Source organism: Podarcis filfolensis (assembly GCF_964270895.1).
Source record: "Podarcis filfolensis genome assembly, chromosome: 2".
NCBI lineage: Eukaryota > Metazoa > Chordata > Lepidosauria > Squamata > Lacertidae > Podarcis > Podarcis filfolensis.
In genome coordinates this window covers 102,963,662-102,981,717 of record NC_139605.1, presented here as the reverse complement: position 1 = coordinate 102,981,717, position 18,056 = coordinate 102,963,662, and the positions used below count along the sequence as shown (strand labels likewise).

The 18,056-nt window shown below is 45.1% G+C and overlaps 1 protein-coding gene across 8 annotated transcripts in view; it reads left to right on the top strand.

The window, feature by feature from the left end:
* DGKA (diacylglycerol kinase alpha) overlaps window positions 1-18,056 on the top strand; it is a 77,358-nt gene that overhangs the window by 40,920 nt on the left and 18,382 nt on the right. For 5 of the 8 annotated variants that reach the window (XM_083598646.1, XM_083598643.1, XM_083598645.1 and 2 more), the window contains 3 exons: window positions 14,680-14,775; window positions 15,492-15,568; window positions 17,508-17,649. In XM_083598646.1, coding sequence (XP_083454772.1) covers window positions 14,680-14,775; window positions 15,492-15,568; window positions 17,508-17,649 — 315 coding nt within the window. Of the gene's footprint in view, window positions 1-530; window positions 619-14,679; window positions 14,776-15,491; window positions 15,569-17,507; window positions 17,650-18,056 lie in introns of all 8 variants that reach the window. The other 3 variants (XM_083598642.1, XM_083598644.1, XM_083598648.1) reach the window with 1 other exon arrangement.

Below are 18,056 nucleotides of genomic sequence, written 5' to 3'. Positions count from 1 at the left end.
GTGGCAGATCGGTGCGAGCCCTAGGTGTTTGTTCTGCAAGAAATCTGGTTTCTAGGTGATGGAGAGGAAGGAGTGGGTGGAAGAACTCTTGCAAATGGTGCAAGCGGGGAGCAGGAACAGCCCCTCAGGCTGAGGATCCCTACATCTGAACACTAAATCGCACCTCTCACCAATGGAAGAGCACAGAGAGTTGCAACCTAATGTTTGCCGTTTGGGGGACGTTGAAAGTAGACGCAAAAGGAAAATCACACTAACTTACTATACAACCAGCCTTCTCCAATATGGGGCCCTCCAGATGTGTTGGACTACAATTCTCATCAGCCCCAGGCAGCATGGCTGTACTGATGGTACCCCAAAAAATGGGGGGGGGGCACCAGGCTGGTGAAGGCTGAGCTTATGCTAGTGTCATAGTTTAGAGTTCATTCTACTAAACTTTAGTATGTTTATGAGAATTCAATAGGACTTCTGAGTAGACATGGCTAGGACTGTGCTTTTGATTACCTTCCTACCTCTCACTTTCACACCAACAGGTTGGACCCAGAAGGCTCACCTGCCTTTTTCCACAAGGAGCCACACCGAAAGATCCTAGGTGCCTGGGCATTCCATTTTCAGAAGCAGGTTAGAAGGACTTTTTCTTCCCACTGTTAACTTGATTCACATGTAGTGTTAGAAACTCATATATATATATATATTTATTTATTTTTCAAATGATGGGCTGACTGATTGATTCTCAGTTAAGCATCTGGCTAGTTCAGATGACAACCTTGAGCTAGGTTAAGAACTTTAAGAACTTAAAAGAAGAAAAGTCACTTGATCCAGGGACAGTCCACATATATATTGGCCTCTTCCGACTTCTTTTTCTTAATGGGGACTGCTCCTGCTCAGGCTGCACAAAAAAAGCATTTTGGTTCCTGCAAATCCATTCCAATTGTGCAGATAAAATATAACTGGTAGAATTCTACAGCATGCAGTATTAGTGTGTGAAAACAGTCCAGATCCAATGATCCCCAGGCATGCACCTCCAGATAGTGGAGATGTCAGGCGCTAGCCTGACACCCAGGCATCTTCACTTGGTCGCAAGTGGTTGATAGCCAGGTGCAAAATGCGCTTGGTGCCTGGCTAATATTGAACACTGTTCACATGTACAAGAGTTTTAACACTAATGTTATCATGAACATGAATGCATACCCATATGAGCAATGTTGAGGGATGATGAAAAGAGCCTGAAAGGGCCAATTAACAGGCATCGACAGGGAGCAAAGATTCCAGTGAGTCCATGGGGCGAAGCTGCAGCATTTCATAACAGAAGGCACAAGGCTTAATTACTGAGATGGATGGGGATAATAGCTGGTGGGGACAGCTATGGGAATCCTACTTACAATTCAACAAACCCAGGATCAGGCACAATAGGACAGGTTGCTTGGCTAGGATCTCAGAAAATAAGATTGCTTAAAAAAAATGCCTTAGAGCCCGCCCTGTGTACATTTCTCCTTGATTGTAATGCTCAGAACACTACCACAAAGGGTTAAGTCTCTTCTTTCCTTCTAAATACTAAATAAGGGTTAAACTCAGCAAACCCTCCAGATGCTTAGAGGGGAATCTAGGCAAAAGAAGAAGAAGAAGAAGCTGCCTTATAAATCTTTAGAAATGTGAGGCCTCAAGTCTGAGCAAATAAGCACACTCTTCCTTGTTTTCCTAGGTGTTTATGGGGCTGGGATAGAGAGGGAAAGCAAAACACTCACCTCACGGTTTAGTTATAGTGACAAAGTCTGCTGGCATCCCATTCAGCAACCTGGGAAGGCTGGGCTTGAAACCAGATAGCAAGACACTGTGGCCAAATATGTTTCTTGGAGATGGTTGTAGCTAGAGAGTAACCCATCATGAGCAGAAATGGGAAATCCTAGCTTCCTCACGGTCCTTTTATTTTACTACTTTGCTGATTGCTTCCGACTTCAAAGGATGTGTGCACGTAAATGGCCTTTTATATTTGTTGTGTTCCCATCTCAGTATTTAATTGCATCTCTGTTGTGTGTATAGAAATTGAAGGAAGGATGTGTTCATATGCGGATTTTCCGTTTCAGGTGTTTAGGTTGTCTGTGGTCCTTTTTCTGTTTTTGAGTAAGTTTGGTGCCATTTGTGGTTGTTGTCTATTGAAGAAAAAAAAGCAAGTAATTAATTATTAGTATATAATTATTAGTGTGTTTGGTGCTGCACAAATTGACAAGGGTTTCTGTCCCTAAGGAACTTACAGTCTAAAATTTGACCTAAAGATAAGCAACAGTGGAAGTGGAGGCAGGGGAACATAATAAAGAAATATATGTATATGAGTTACACCCTTGCTGTAGGTGGGCTGTGCGGCCTTCCAGATGTTGCTGGACTCCAGATCCCATCAGCCCTAACCAGCATGGCCAATGGTCAGTGATGATGGGAGCTGTAGTTAAAAATACATCATGAGGGGCAAATGTTCCACACCCATGCTCTAGAGCATGGAGTCCAGGAGGCTGTGCCAAAGACTTACTAGGCTGGGTTTTGAGGAGGGGTGTCAAGTAAAGTAGGAAGAGTGTTCTAGGAAGCAGCTCCAGGCATACAAGCCGCCAAGGGAGAAAATGTGAAGGTTTTTTGGTTGGTTGGTTGGTTGGTTTGAAGGACCAGGAGACTTTCACATTGTGGTGGGTGGTGGAGCTTCAGGAACCAAGTTCATGAGCAGGGAATGCAATTTTCACTCTCTCTTCTTCAAGGTTTCCTGAAATCTTAGTTGAAGCTACATGTGGGCTTTTGGGTCAAGTGAAAAATATTACACACACACACACACACACACACACACACACACACACATAGATGCCACTGGTGCTCTCAAGGTCTTCTCTTGCTGCCCATAAAGCCTCCTAAGGTGGTGAAGCTGGCTACCTTTTTCTCCCTTGAAAAGCACATGGAACCGAAGGAGGAAGTTAGAAGACTGACTCTCTTTCCCACTTCCTCTTTCATCTCTATGCGCTTCCCAAAGCTCAGATTAATTCTACTGGAGGTGGCCAGGGTGGGTGCCAAGATTAAGGGGGAGGTTGTCAGCATTTAAAGACTCTTCTGAAGGCATTGGGCTCTACTAGCCTGTTGTACTAGTGGAATTTTCACCTGTTCACCTCCTGCTTTCACCCTGCACAATCCCCAAATCTGCTCGGGAGGGATGGAGGAACACCCAGACCAGATTTTGGGTGGTGCTGGGGGAAGGAGGAGGTTCCCTTGCACAAGGAAAACCTTTCCACTGATGCAACCTTTGCCATAGCACTAGGCTGAACACAACCCATCCAGCATGAATCATTTGCGTTGCTTTTTGTGTTATGCTTCGTCCTCATGAAGACATTAACTTGAGTGCTTTATTCATGCTTTAAAAAGAATTTTAAAAAGAATTGGCTAGGTTGCCACTACTTGAAGTAAGCATCACTTAGAGCTCAATCAGACTTTGGTGCCACATTTCTAGGTTTGCGCTTTAAAGCTCTCCCTGCAAAAACTTGCTCTTTACCTCTGAATCAGAGTAAATGGCATCTGCAGAAAACTTGATTTGCAATTAGTTCTGATTCTGCATTAAGGAGTGGGTTTTCTTGGGGAAAGTGATGGGGCATGGTGCTTAAAAGCATGGATGTGTGCCTAGAAAGTACAGGGCAAAAGCTAAGTGTGGATGAGCCCTTAGCTGCTGATGGAAAAAAGTGTTATATAAGAGCCTAGGAGAACCCCAAGCCCTATCTGCTTTATACATTTAAAGCAGTACTCATACCACTTTAAACAGTCATGGAATCCTGGGAACTGTAATCCCCCACCCATAATTTTAATTGTTTTTCATGTTAATGTAAGAACAACATGTAAATACAGTAACTTGTCCAGTGGTAGGTACATTCTTATTAAGTTTCATATGCAGTACACAAGGAATACAGTGGTACCTTGGACGTCAAACAGAATCCGTTCCGGAAGTCTGTTTGACTTCCAAAACAGTTCGGAAACCAAGGCGTGGCTTCACAATTGCAGCCAATCGGAAGCCATGGAAGTCACGACGGATGTTCGGGTTCCAAAGAACGTTTGCAAATCGGAACAATCACTTCTGGGTTTGCGGCGTTCGGGACCCAAAACGTTCGTCTTGCAAGTTGTTTGAGATCCAAGGTACAACTGTATGTTTATTTATGCATTATCAAGTATCCTCTCCATAGTGTTTCTTGTGTTGGGGGTATAATAAAAGTATCTTCTGTCTCATTTATAAAGGAAAAGAAAGGAAGCCAAATCTCACCAAAAGTGTCTGTCCTTTCAGTGCCTTTAATTACCCTCCTATGCCAAGTAAAGCATTCCGATAGCCACGTCCCAAATATTATTTAACCAGATTTCAATGGGGATTTGGGAACTGTAGTTTATTACGGGTGCTGGTTGTTTGTGCCATATATGATAATGTATTCAGTGTGTTCTAGATGCCCCTGTTCCATAAAGTACCTAATATGTATATTGCATATGCGGTGGTCTTGAGTCAGAGAAGTGTTTTCTTTTGCTCTAGGCTCAAGAGATGTAAAAAGTATGCTGTTGTCACTCCCTTCAGCCGTATAATTTTAAACATAGTTCCCAACTCCACCCAGCTTACAGACAGACTAGTAGTGCATTCTTGGTCTTATTTTTGGCAGACAAGGTTGTGTTGGTGGTCCATGGCTCACTGTGTCTTGGCAGGGCTGTGGTACGACTGCCTCCATTTGGTGCTGTGTGAGGCATATTCCCCGGAAAGAGTCATCTCACCTCTCTTAGCTATCATCATCATCAGTTAACGTCCATTGCCCTTTGAACAGACAGCATGCTATGACTTTCTAGTTGAGATTGCCCAGAGCTGGAAACTAGGTATATCCAGGGGTTCCCTCCCCAGCAATTTGAGGTCATTGGTGGGGGAGAGCTGGGACAGTGATCTCTGGCTCCTCTCCCTCCAGCATCTGGTTTGCATTGTGTACGCCTGGCCCCTGGAGCCAAGGGCATCTGCCATAAAGCTAAAATTAGCACAGGATGTTGATCTAGTTAGCTGGATTTGGTAACTCCAAGCTCCTGGGCTGGCTCCAGAGATGAGTCAGTTCTCCTCCTCAACCCTGCTGCTCAGACCTCTGTGCACATTTGATCAGATGCTGGTCCTGCGCAGCAAGGCTCTTTGGGACCACTTTTCTTTGCTCTGGTTTCTGCATCGGTTGGTAGTGCTAAAGGAAAGTCTTGCTTCTTCCCCACATCTCAGGGGTTTCCAAACTGTGGTCCATGAATCACTAGTTGTCTGTGAGCTTCATTCAGGTGGTATGTTGATTTTTGGCTGAAGATGAGAAGTGATACATGTATTACATGAAATAGCCATATGTATTTTTCATTTCATTTTCACCTTTTTTTTCCTTCTATGGGATTGTATTACAGTTTGAGATGGAATCTAGCACAGCATCTAGCACAGCACATTACAATTGCTACAATAGGTAGTGAAATCATTAAGTGGCCCTTTACGGCTCTTAGCAATTGTCAAGTGGTCCATCAAGGAAGAAATTTTGGGAAACACTGCTCCATCTTTCTTGCTGCTCTGTTTCACTTTGTCTGAGGAACAGCCTCTTTTCAGCATTTAGGGCTGTGCAGCAGAATAAGTCTCTTTTTGTCTCTGTTGCGCTTGTCAGCACATGTCTCTCCGGCTATTGGCAAAGCCACGGTGTCGGGCAAGGTTTTTTCAAGTCTTGCACAGTTGAGCTGGGTGTGGGTGGGTGTCCTTGCCTAGTGAATCATTTCAATGTGTCCACTCATCATTGCCTCCCATTCTGAAATAGTGGAGGAATAGCAAGAGCAGGCAGACCTAGACCACCAGATATTTGAGTTGGTAGGATTATACCTACAGGCTCAAATGTTCATAGCATTATGAAAACCAATATCCTTATTTGTAGGACCTTCCACCCCCCCTCTGTACTTCTTTTTTTTAACCATTGGTCCATGTTTTCTCTTACACATCTGTTCCAACCCCCTATGCTGTTTAGTGTGGCCATTAAGGGAGCTGAGATCTAGGACTTAAGTAGCTGGGAATCTGATTTCACAGATCCATATTGCAAAATCCAGGATACTTAATTTGAGTCATTTTTAAATTACTGACCATTATGCACTCCGTGTAAATTGCATTTGGGGGTTGAGTCCATCTGAACCATGTCTCTGAGAGATGGAATGCACTAACGTGGTTGCTGCTGAGTTGATTCCATAGAATGAAGGGGAAAGTAGCAATATATGATGGAAATATAATCAACTAGGGGCATGTCTTATGAAAACTCCTTGGTATGGATGAGAACTCAGGAACCACAATAATGCTTGATTATCTTTTATTGCATAAGCTATAGTTGCTTATAAGTTGAAAGCTTTTGAACCCAAGGTAATCCCCCCACCCATTTTTCTCTATTGTGGACTTGCATATCTTATTGAGAAGATGCCAGATTTCTGTGCTTAATATCAGATAAGCTAGTGGACCTTGTACTTTTAAAACACCTTGCTTCAGGGAGCACCCTTGCTAGCCAAAGCTGGATGTAGGAAGCAGAGGAAGTTGGAAGGGTTTTAAAAACAGCAATGTAACTTCAGCTGAAGCAGCTTGAACCAGCATCCACCTACTGCCATGATCACCTGAAAGGTGCCAAATACATCTTTAGGCTTTGATCTGCTGTCCAGTTAAGTTTCGTCATGGAGAAGGGCAGTTTAATTGCAAAATGGAAAAGGGGGTTAAAAACTATGTGGTAGTACAGTGAGGATAAATTTATCTTTTAATTTACAGGAGTGTGCAGCTGGAACTAAAACTGCCTCCACAGGAAAAAGGAGGGAGAGAAAAACCTAACAGCAGCAGGAAAAAAAAGTATATTGAGTTTGTCCTTATTCCAAGTAGCAAGTTATGATTTACAGCCTTGACAGATAAATTACTTACTTACTTAAAATTAAAAAGTAGCAAATGCTGAGTGTTCATTTTCAAAATTCAGACTTCACACAAACACACACACACAAACTCTTAAGAAAAAACTGCATGGCAAGGGAGAGGCCTGTTGACTATGATAGAACTGGAAAAGCAAATCTATAATTTGAACTTGCTTCGCTAAAAGACGTGCCAGAGAGGGAAAGGATCCTTCACTGCTTTGCTGTGTACAGCTTCACAAGCCACATTGGGTTGTTTGGCTGTTCTGGATGAAGTTGCACTCCCTTTGATGGATCAGTTGTGCATTTGGGGAGTGCTCCTGGAACCATCTCTGTCACTAAAAACTCCAAGGGACCTCTGGCAAAGAGCACCTATGACCAGCTTTGGTTGGTATTACAGCTTGCTCTTTCCTGGATAGGGTAGTGTGGTATCCGCACACTTAGGTTTCTGTAATGTGCTGTATCTGTGGCTGTCCTCGCAGCCAGCACAGAAACGGCAGCTAAGTGCAGGATCCAGCAGCTGTAGTGCTAAATGGGGTACCCAGGTATGTACATACTTCACTTGTGTTGAGGGAACTGCACTGGCTGCCTAGTGGCTACCGGACAACACTCAAAAGTGCCGTTGTGGACATATAGAAAATTCTGAACAACTTGGTTCCAGGATGCTTGGCAGATAGCTTTCCCCTATATAATCCTAGTCAATCCCTACAGTCATATAATCATAGCTTCAGAGGAGGTCCTTTCAAACTCTGCTTACAGCACTGCCAGTTCTCAAGGCTAGGTGCTTTTTCCTTCACCCGCTGCAGCTCCAGATCTCCCGCGCCTTCTCCCTAGCTCGTCTCTGTGCATGCATGAAATAATCATTCATTCCTGGGCTGGGCTGATTTGCTGGCTGCACGGAAGAGAGCATCGCACTGGGAACATGGAGTGTTCATGGGATTATTTATTGGCTGTTGGAGTGGCTTCATGGCTTAGCACTTGCGGAGACTGAAGGAGATTCTGGGGCCTTCCTTAAAGAGACAGATTTCCAAGCTTATTATCTCGGTGGATCCTCCTGACCTTAAAAAGTATGAAATTCTGGCTGAGGCTCCAGCTGACTAACTCTCCTCCCAGAATGCACTTGGGGCATCCTGTGTATGGCAGTATTGTTTTAGCAGCGGGAACCATGTTCGTTTCCAGCAGCCAAACTGCTGTTATTCAGCGGCTACAATAACCTTGGCAGATGTTGTTGTGGTTGCCGCAGAAACGTTTCCTTTTTGTCATAGCCCACGTGAAATTTATTGTTTTATTTAGGTCCTGACAAGCAGGTTGCAGTAGGGAAGGCCAGAGTGTCACCTCACGAGGAGGGGACGTGTACTCAGAACAGCCCAACCTCTTGTGTCTCCCACAAGCACTGGCTGTGGCCAGCTTTATGCTGTCTAGTAGTGTACCGGCCCCGTCCTCGCTCTCCTCAGAAAATACGAAATTCCTGACTAAACCATCCATTAATTCTGCAACCACAAATCCTCAGTATTTGAATGGCAAAGCCATGCCTATATTCACATGTTTTATTTAGCTGGCAGACCTTACGTACACAGTTGTATAATTTTATGGTTTGAATTTTTCCGTTTTATGTTCTGCTTTATTTCCTTTTTTGTCAGAGACGGGAGAGAATTGGCAGAAAGCTGTAGGACACACAGGAACAGTTAAGAGCTGGGAAGAAGCAACAGGCTGAGCGGGAAAAGGGAGCTTGTGGGCCTGTCTCCCCAAGTCATCTCTGCTTATCCCTCTCTCCTCCTAGTGTAAATCAGTCTTTCAAAGTGTGCCCAGAGCTGTTACAGAAGCTCTTGGTATATGTCGGTGTTGCTGTTGCAAGTGCCTCCAGGATAAACTACCTAGGCTGTGGCAAAAAACACACACAGCCATCCCAGACTCATAAAAAACCCAGAGCACTTTTTAAAGCAGAACTGTCTTTCAAGGCCTTCCGCCCTCCACAAGGCAGGGCATCTGTGGCTGAACAAGGGCAGTCCCAGAATCGGTGTCTCACAGCAGTCTAAATGGCTGGGGCAGTCCAGAGTCTCAACAGAGGGGCAACATTAGAGGAAAGGTCCAGTGACTAGCTAGGTGGCAGGGCGGCACAAGTCAGGGAATCCTAGAATCTTAGAATTGTAGAATTGGAAGAGACCCTGAGGGTCATCAAGTTCAACCTCCTGCAATGCAGAAATCTCAGCTAGATCATACGTGACAGATGGCCATCTAACCTCTTTTAAAAAACCTCCAAGGAAGGAGAGTCTGCCACCTCTCGTGGGAGTCTGCCAGAAAGTTCTTCCTGATCTCCTTTCAAAACCATTGGTTAGGGTCCCACCCTCCAGAGCGGATGAAAACACAAGCTTGCTCCATTCTGGTACAGAGATGTTGTTTGTGCAACATATGCTAATGGGGCAAAGATGTTGTGCCTGGAACAGAAGGCTTTTAAACTCGAACCTTCACATTGCTTGTAGGTTTGGTCTACTCTTGAGGAGTGGCTTACTCACCAGTATTTATTTACTCCCAAAGAGCCTTTGGCATTTGATGGTCAACTGAGCCTGCCCCTTTAGGGCTCAATGGCAGCTTGGCGTCTGCCTGATTCCAAGATAGGGCTACCTTTGCCACGGGAAGAAGGTTAGATTGCCATTTTTCCTGAGGACCCAGGACCCTCCTAGTCTCCCTCGCAGTCTCTTCTCACAGAGTATTTTACTCTGGGGAGCCCCAAAGAGAATTCCTCCAGCAGGGGCATGGCACCTTTGAGACCCTGATCCCCGTTACTGGTATTTGACATGAGAAATTTGAGGTGCATATCCACCATATACAGTTCCCCTATATAACCCTTGAAAGGGGAGGATGTTAGAAAGTTCATTTTTCTTAGACCCATGTCTAGTCAAGTCGCATCACCTTCTATTCTTTGGCACTAGAGGGAACTAGTTGCTTCCTTTGGACTGAGATTTTTGGCCCACTCATCTCAAAGTTGGCAGTGCCATGGCACAAGTAATGGGGGAAGTTGCTCCTGGTGCCCTCATGTAGCAAGGATGAGGAACCTAGGACCCAATGCTTCCCTCCAGGACTTTCTATCTGGCCCTCAGAATTCTCCCCAGGCCACACCCCTCTCTGGCGAGCTGCACATATCCTAAGTGCTTTCACCTGACCAGAATGTGTCCTTTCTCTCTGATAATGCCTTTTGCTTACCCGGATGGGGGATAGAGAGGTGAGTGTGGAGAAACTAACCCACAGTACAAAGGTAGACATCTATATTTGTTGCTCTGCCTACTTTTTGCCCAGTGCTTTAGCTGGAAGAAGTTCATCTGCCATCACCCTGTCCTGCAGAAAGGACTATCTGTTCACATGGCTTTAGCAGTCATTTCTTGAAGCAAGGCATGATGACAGTGTGTTTCAGTTCTCCAAGTAATAAGTGTATCATTTCCTAAAAACTTTCCCTGCAAAGGAGGCAGGGGAATAAACTGGAATAAAACATTTTGGGGGGCCAGGTGTGCCCCACCCTGCATAACTGATTGACACGGTGCACGCACACCATTTGAATGGGAGTGCCCATCAACTTTGGAGGCGGGCCTCCAGCCCCCTCAAAAATTTTATTGCGAGGGTCAAAGCCCCTATGGACCCTAGGAATTGGCTCCTATGAAAGAAGGTATGGGGTGGGAAAATCAACGCAAGTCACTCTCAGTTTCTTGGGCCTGCACAGATTTTGCCCTGATTTGGTCTCTTCTGAGCTGGCTGCTGAATCTGTCTGTCTAAATCTTTTTTTTTACACAAATACTCCATGCCTTTCAGTGCTCTTTCCTACAAGACAACTTCAGCTTTCAAAAATCCCCCCTCAGAGCCCCACATTATTTGGGAAGTGCAAGAGACTGTGAGGGCTTTTTCTGTGTGTTTATTACATATATAGACCACCTTTTCTCCCAAGGAGCTCATTGCTCTCCTCCCCCCCATTTCATCCTCACAGCAACCCTGTGTGGTAGGTTAGGCTAAGAGATGGTGACTGGCCCCAGGTCGCCTAGTGAGCTTCATGGCTGAGTAGGGATCCGAACCCTGGTCTCCCAGGTCATAGTCCAACACTCTAACCATTACACCACACTGGCAGTGCTAGGGTTGGCAGGCACAGAATGAGAAGGAGTTCTTGTGTCTTTAAATAAGTTGAGTATGTGGGAGAAACTGCAAGTGCTAGCAATGACTTTCTCCATCCCACCCTCTTCACCTGTGATTCCAGCATACCCTCAAATTTCTCGGGAGTCGCATACCATACCCCCATACCCTCCATCATTTCTCCAATGAAAATAGGGATGTCCTAAGAAAAGTGGAGGGACGCGGGTGACGCTGTGGGTTAAATCACAGAGCCTAGGACTTGCCGATCAGAAGGTCGGCGGTTCAAATCCCTGCGACGGGGTGAGCTCCCGTTGCTCGGTCCCTGCTCCTGCCAACCTAGCAGTTCGAAAGCACGTCAAAGTGCAAGTAGATAAATAGGTACCGCTCCGGCATGAAGGTAAACGACGTTTCCGTGCGCTGGCTCTGGTTCGCCAGAAGCGGCTTAGTCATGCTGGCCACATGACCCGGAAGCTGTACGCCGGCTCCCGCGGCCAATAAAGCGAGATGAGCACCGCAACCCCAGAGTCTGTCACAACTGGACATAGTGGAGAATAGGGACACTTGGAGGGTCTGTTCCAGGGCCCTGTCCTGTTCTCCCTGTGCTGCTGATGAATATCATGAAAACTAGCATCAGGAGAGAAGGGGTTTGAGGCAGTGAAGGAGCAAACCTGGGGATCAGAGAAAGATCTGGAAAAACTGTGGCTGAGAAATGCAGCCAGAGAGGGAAGGGTGGAGAGGAGGGAAAGTGGGGATTTGCGTGGGCCTTAAAAAATGGCTCTTAAGAGTCAGAGTGGGCCCTTCCTGTCCTTAATCTCTTAACAGTGGTAATTGCAATTAGCCCTATTAGCACTAATGGGTCTGAGTACAGGGCTTTTCTCTCCATGCCCAGCAGAGAGAGTGGAGTGCTCTTGAGCATTGCAAAGTAAGGCAGAGGGATCTGCCTGAGCATGAATTAATGATTCTCATGGGAGTTTCCTGCCTGCAGGGTGGTAAATAGCAGATGGACCAAGTGCGGGAATGAAACTGGAAATAATCTTGACAGCAAAAAGTGTTGGCTCTTGGTTTAAGGAAAAGGAGAGGGGCTTGGATTGCAAGAGAGGGAAACTGAAGCATAGGAAGGAGTATTGATGCAACAGGTTAGCAAACATAAATATCTGCATTGCAATTAGCAGTGCTCACTCTAGATCAGGTATAAAGCACCTTCCTTTGTTAAGTCTTCTGTTCCAGGCACAACATTTTTCCACCACTAATGTCCCGTTGCTGGAACACCTTTGCACTAGTTATATACAGAGTCTAAAATTATTCATTGCTTGTTCTGCTCTATGCTTGTAGGTTGGGTAAGTATTATTATCCTCATACTGCAGACCAGAGGCTGAAAGAAAAAAGCCTCATCAAATTGTGCAGAAGCAGAAGGCAATATTTGAATCGAGGGATTTCCTGGTTCACAGCCTCATTGCTACTAGAAAGTCTAGAGTTTGGTACTGGGATATATTTTCCCCTGAAGCCTTTGGCAAAAACCTGTTATTAGCAAAAACAATTTTGTACACCAAAAACCTTGCTGTAACTCAGCCTAAGTATGTATATCTGAAATAATTGAAACAAAATAAAAAAAAAATCCTTTCAGTAGCACCTTAGAGACCAACTAAGTTTGTTACTGGTATGAGCTTTTGTGTGCATGCACACTTCTTCAGGTCTGAAAAAGCTCATACCAATAACAAACTTAGTTGGTCTCTAGGTGCTACTGGAAGGAATTTTTTTTTTTGGTTCGACTACGGCAGACCATCATGGCTGCCTACCTGTAACTTGAAATAATTGTTTAGTCTTTCCCTGTTTCTGTTCTACTTCAGTGTCTCCCTTGTGTTGATACATAGATTTTAAGCCCCTTAGGGCTAGGTGCTGTTCCCTTGCAGTTTGTAAAGTGTTGTATGTATGAAAGGTGTCTTCTTGTTGTTGCTGTTTACAAACTGGCTACATTTGAATGAATTTGCTTAAGTTACATAGTGAACCCAGCTTGGGCAATTTTAGAATATATTGGGCGCTCCATCTACTCCTCTCTCCCTTTCTTTGAACTACGTAGCAGAAGTTGCCCATGTATTTAAAATCCAGAAATAACCCAGAAAACTATATAACATTAATTAAATGTGCGCACCTAGATGAACTTGGATAAATGCATACCCAGAGAGAGCTTTTGCATGGTTCTGCGCCACCCTTCTCCTAAAGTGTGTGGCAGATTCTGAAAGAACTTCAAAATGGCTTGTTTGGCTCATGAAAGAAAGATTTGAGAAGGGTTACAATGACAGGAAAGCATAAGAATCATACATAACTTAGGCAAGGCTAAATCATTGTTAAAGCTTTTAAGTAATCTCAAGGGTCTCCACTAAAACTCAACAAAAAGCAGTTTTTATTTTTGCACAACTTATTGATCTGTGGAACTCACTGCCATGGGATTTGGTGAAGGCCTGCAGCATAAATGGGCTTTTTAAAAAAAGAGGGTTCTAACTATATTTAATGGAGGCTAAAGGTATCAGGGAAGGTAGCTTTCTGCTCAGGTCCTCTTTAAACACGAAGTTGCTGGAAGCTGTGATTGATGAACTGGAACATAATTATTGAGCATCTCTCCTGAAGCATCCCAAATAGGCTACTGTTGGCGACGACAAGCTGCGGGGCTAGATGGATTGTTACTCCGATCCACTAAGGCTGGACCTTAATTGATACTTTCCGAGTGTTGCTTTCAGCTTCCCAAACTCCCCTTGATGAAGTGAGCCTCCGCAGTGTGCCAGCCTGGCTGGCTCCCTTCAGATCCCCCACCCTTGCTTGCCAGGATCGCATCCCAGCAATAACGCACGAAACCTTGGCACGGTGACTCTTCTCCTTTAAATATTAATGGGGCTGGCACCATCTGCGGCAAAAGGGTATAAATTTGCCTAACTGCTTCTCTCCACACTGCCTTTTCCCTCTGCCTTCTAGTTTGGATGGTCTTGCTACCACCAGCATCCCACCATTGCCTCGCCTCTGGGCAGCTCTGGTGGAGTCCTCCCCTCCTCCTCCTCCTCCCGTGCCCCCGCCCTGTGGGTCTGTGGCTATGGGCTTGCTCTGGGGTAAGAGGTGCAGCAAGTGCCCCGCCAACTGCTCCCCTACTTCAGGTAATGGGGGACTGTCCCTTTAAGAGGCTGCATCATGCAAGCATGTCAGGATTTAAAAGGGCTGCTGTGCAAGGTGTTTATGCACTTGGGCTGTAGACCGCCCTCCTCATCCACTTCTCTGCTCCAGCCAGGATCCCAACTGAATCGGGAGCAGACTGTGCTGCTCCTCCAGGGGTTAAACCTGCCGGTGGTACTTCTCCCTTTCTCCCTTTCTCCCTCCCTCCCTCTCTCAGAGGCTGTGCAGCTGGAATCTCGCCTGCTCTGTGGCTGGGTGTGCTGTGGCGAAATTCCCAGTCGCTGCTCTGGAAACCAATTGTGCCAGAGAAGAATGTGCCGGCTCAGCTAATCAGCCAGGAGAGAGTGAGAGGAAGAAGAAGAAGGAGGGAGAGAGAGAGAGAGAGAGAGAGAGAGAGAGAGAGAGAGAGAGAGAAGACCTGTGCCCAAAACATCGGTCTCTACCGCTCTGCCTAACAAGATCTCCTTGACTCTCCCCTGTTCTTTGCAGTCGTAAAGTGGAGCAAGGACAGCAGCATGTCCGACAACAAGGAATGGGCCACGCTCAGCCCAGAGGAGTTCACCCAGCTGCAGAAGTACATCGACTGTGAGTCTTTTCCCTTTTCCTATCTATCTCTCTGGGCTGGCCCCACTGGGCTGGGACCTATTGGGGAATGACTGTGACAACAGGAAAGGTTGAAAGGGACTCCCCATCCTAAAGCATCAGGGAGTCATGTGGGACATCGACATGCCAAAATCTGGGTTTGCTTTGATGGAGCTGGGGTGGTGGCAGGGGGGAGAGAAGGGGGGAAGGTGGAAGGAACCGTCTATGCCAATCTGGAGGGGGCTGAGTGTAACTGAAAGGTCTGTTCACTCTGTAGCTGTCCCCGTAATATCATCTTGGAATGTCAGAGTCAGAAATCCTGATTTGGCGGCTACAGAAAAATACAGAGAAAACAGTATGGTCTGTGAGAGTTTAGCTGGGGGAATGGCTTGCAGCTTGTGGGAGTACCTTGGCTTGAAAAGAGCAAGGTAGTTTTAGATCCCTGTTTTCCCGCATTGAAATTATTGGCCTACCCACCCACCCCAAACAGTGCTGGGCAAACGTGGAAGTTGAATGCCAAAATTCCTAATGCCCTGGGTTCACAAGCGTTGAAAGCCAGGAGATATTTGGGCCAGAACTGCTGCCTTTCTGCAGCCCACTGGTAACCCACATTCCTTTCAAACGTAGGGCAGAGTCCTACAACCCCTGGGCACGGCATGTATCACGTTTCCTACACTGTATAATTTCCCTCTGTTCAATCTGTTTTCTTTGCCCTACAGACAGCAGCAAGAAGGTGCAGGACGTGCTGCAGGAATTTTATGGAGACGGTAAATTGTCTGAGCACCTTCAAGGAGATGTGAGTATACCCTTCTTCCCTTGTGCCCGTTCATCTCTTGCCTTGCAAAATTTGAACATTTTTTTCAGGGGGGGGTGTCACTCATTCCAAGAAAAGAATTTATCCCCAAAGTTCATGTAGGCAAGGTGACCTTGCAAAGCCATATGCCATCCCTTTGAACCTCTCATGTCCCAGCTGAGGCATACCTGGAGGTTGGCAAAACCAGCCCCCACCAGGATGTAGGCACAGGAGGGGCGCAAAATTCACCTATCTATGGAGTATAGGATGTATATGTGTGTGGCAATACATCACCACTGTCGTAGCAAGATCAAACGTGGGAGAATCTTCGTCCTTTTCACACCATGACGCAAAAGCATTTTTTTTCGGGAGGTGGGACGATAGAGCTCCTTGCTAGGGATGCTAATTTTTAACCTGTTCTTACAGATAGGTTGATCCTAAAGTTCCAGAGATTCACTCTCCTGGCATTTAAGACCACTAGATCTAATCCTGCCGTCTGGATTAGCAGAGAGCAAATATTTGCTACCTTGTATGCAATAGCCTTTTAGGTACTTGTGCTATCATGATGTCCCACATCTTTGGACTAAACTTAGCTCATTCCTCCAGCCTTTCCTCATAGGACTTGTTTTCCATACAGTTGACCATCTTTGCTACCCTTATCTGAACTTGCTCCAATTTGTCTACATTCTTCTTAGTAAAGAATTGGACACAGTACTCCAAGCAAAACAAAAAATGAAAACAAATTCCTTCTTGTGACTTGGAAACAATGGTTCTGTCAATGCAGCCCAGAGTCGCATTAGCCTATTTTGCAGCTGCCTCACGTTGCTGCCTCATGTTCAGCTCATGTCTGACTATAATCTCAAGACCCCTTTCGCTGTTGATCCCTTTCAACTGCTGTTGAACCAGGCACCCCTCACCCTGTACTTGTAGTTTGTTTCCTATTTGCATTCTTATTTGCATTTGCATTTAGTTTGTTTCCTGTTTGCATTTGTTCCTGTTTAATTTGTCTGTCATCTCAGTTTTCTCTTCTCTCAAGGTCCCTTTGAATTTTATTTGTATCTTCTGAGATGTTAACTGTCCCTTTCAGTTTTGTATCATCCTCATAATTGATAAAGAGTCCCTCCACTGTGTCACTGATAAAAAATGTTGAAGCGTGTCAGGCTTGCTGCATCCCACTTGTGGCATCCCTCCAGTTTGGTGAGGAACCATGGATGAGCATGGTTTTCCAAACAGTTGTGGATCCACCTGGCAGTATTATCACCTGACTCACATTTAACCAGTTTGCTCACCAAAATATAATGAGGGACTTTGTCAAATGCTTTACCAAAATCAAGATTCATTCCATCCACAGCATTAACACAATCTTCTGAGTCTCTGCTTCTGCCTTCCTTCCTATAATCAAACAACCCAAGGCTCCCCTGTGGATTATCGTGAACCTGCCCTATGCATCGCAAGTCTTCCCTGTTGCTTGACCATTATCTCTTACTCCGCCTATGTGATGACTTCTCCCCTTCCTGTGTCTGCTAATCCAATAGCTGCCATGCAGTGGAGCGAATGGAGAGGAGATTATTTTATTTTTATAATGTTTATTAAATTTTCTGTTTTACAATTTCACATACTCATTTTACATCCTTAAAACATCAATGACTTCTCTTCTTCTCTTTCCATGGTTCATTTTACATGTCTTAAATCCCTGCATATTTTACAAAAACTGTCCCAATCAGTTTCCCATTATAGAGATTATTTATTGACTCCCGTTAAATCAGGGACAAAACAATTGAGGTTCTCCATTCTCCCTTACCATGCAAGACCACTAACGTAGCACTGACATTGCTCAGATCAGTACTCTGTTCACTTTCTATTACAACTGAAAGAATGGGTTTCCTCACATTCCTCCTCTTTTTCTCCTGTCGCTTTGTTCTTCTACTGATGCCGTTGCCAGACGATAGACTTCGAGGGCTTCAAGCTCTTCCTGAAAACCTACTTGGAAGCAGAGGAGATCTCAGATGAACTTTGCAGCCATCTCTTCATGTCTTTCCAGACTACGGCAGGACAGGCCACAGGAGAGCCAGGGGTGCAACAAAGTAAGGAGACTTCCAGCAGAAAGGCTGCTATATTGTCTTGCTTTTATTCAGGGGGTGCGTGGGATCTGCACATCCTCTGATGGTGGTGAAAAAACAACATCCCAAAATGCTTAAAAAGTAGGGACAGATGCTCTGCTATGCATCTTTTTTGGGTGGAGGTTTGACTTAGCATCTGATTTATTTATATCCTGTCTTTTAGGACAAATGTCCTCTCAAGGTGGCATACACAAATCATAACACTTACTTGAAAACTGTTTTTTTTTAAAAAAAACAAATTAAACTCCTTAGAGTGAGCCCCAAAAGAACAATAAACAGAGATATACAGCAGGTGATGACAACGAATGAAATGTAGCCTGAAATAAAAATGTCTTGAGAGTTGTTGTTTTTTAATACAGTACATAAATGTG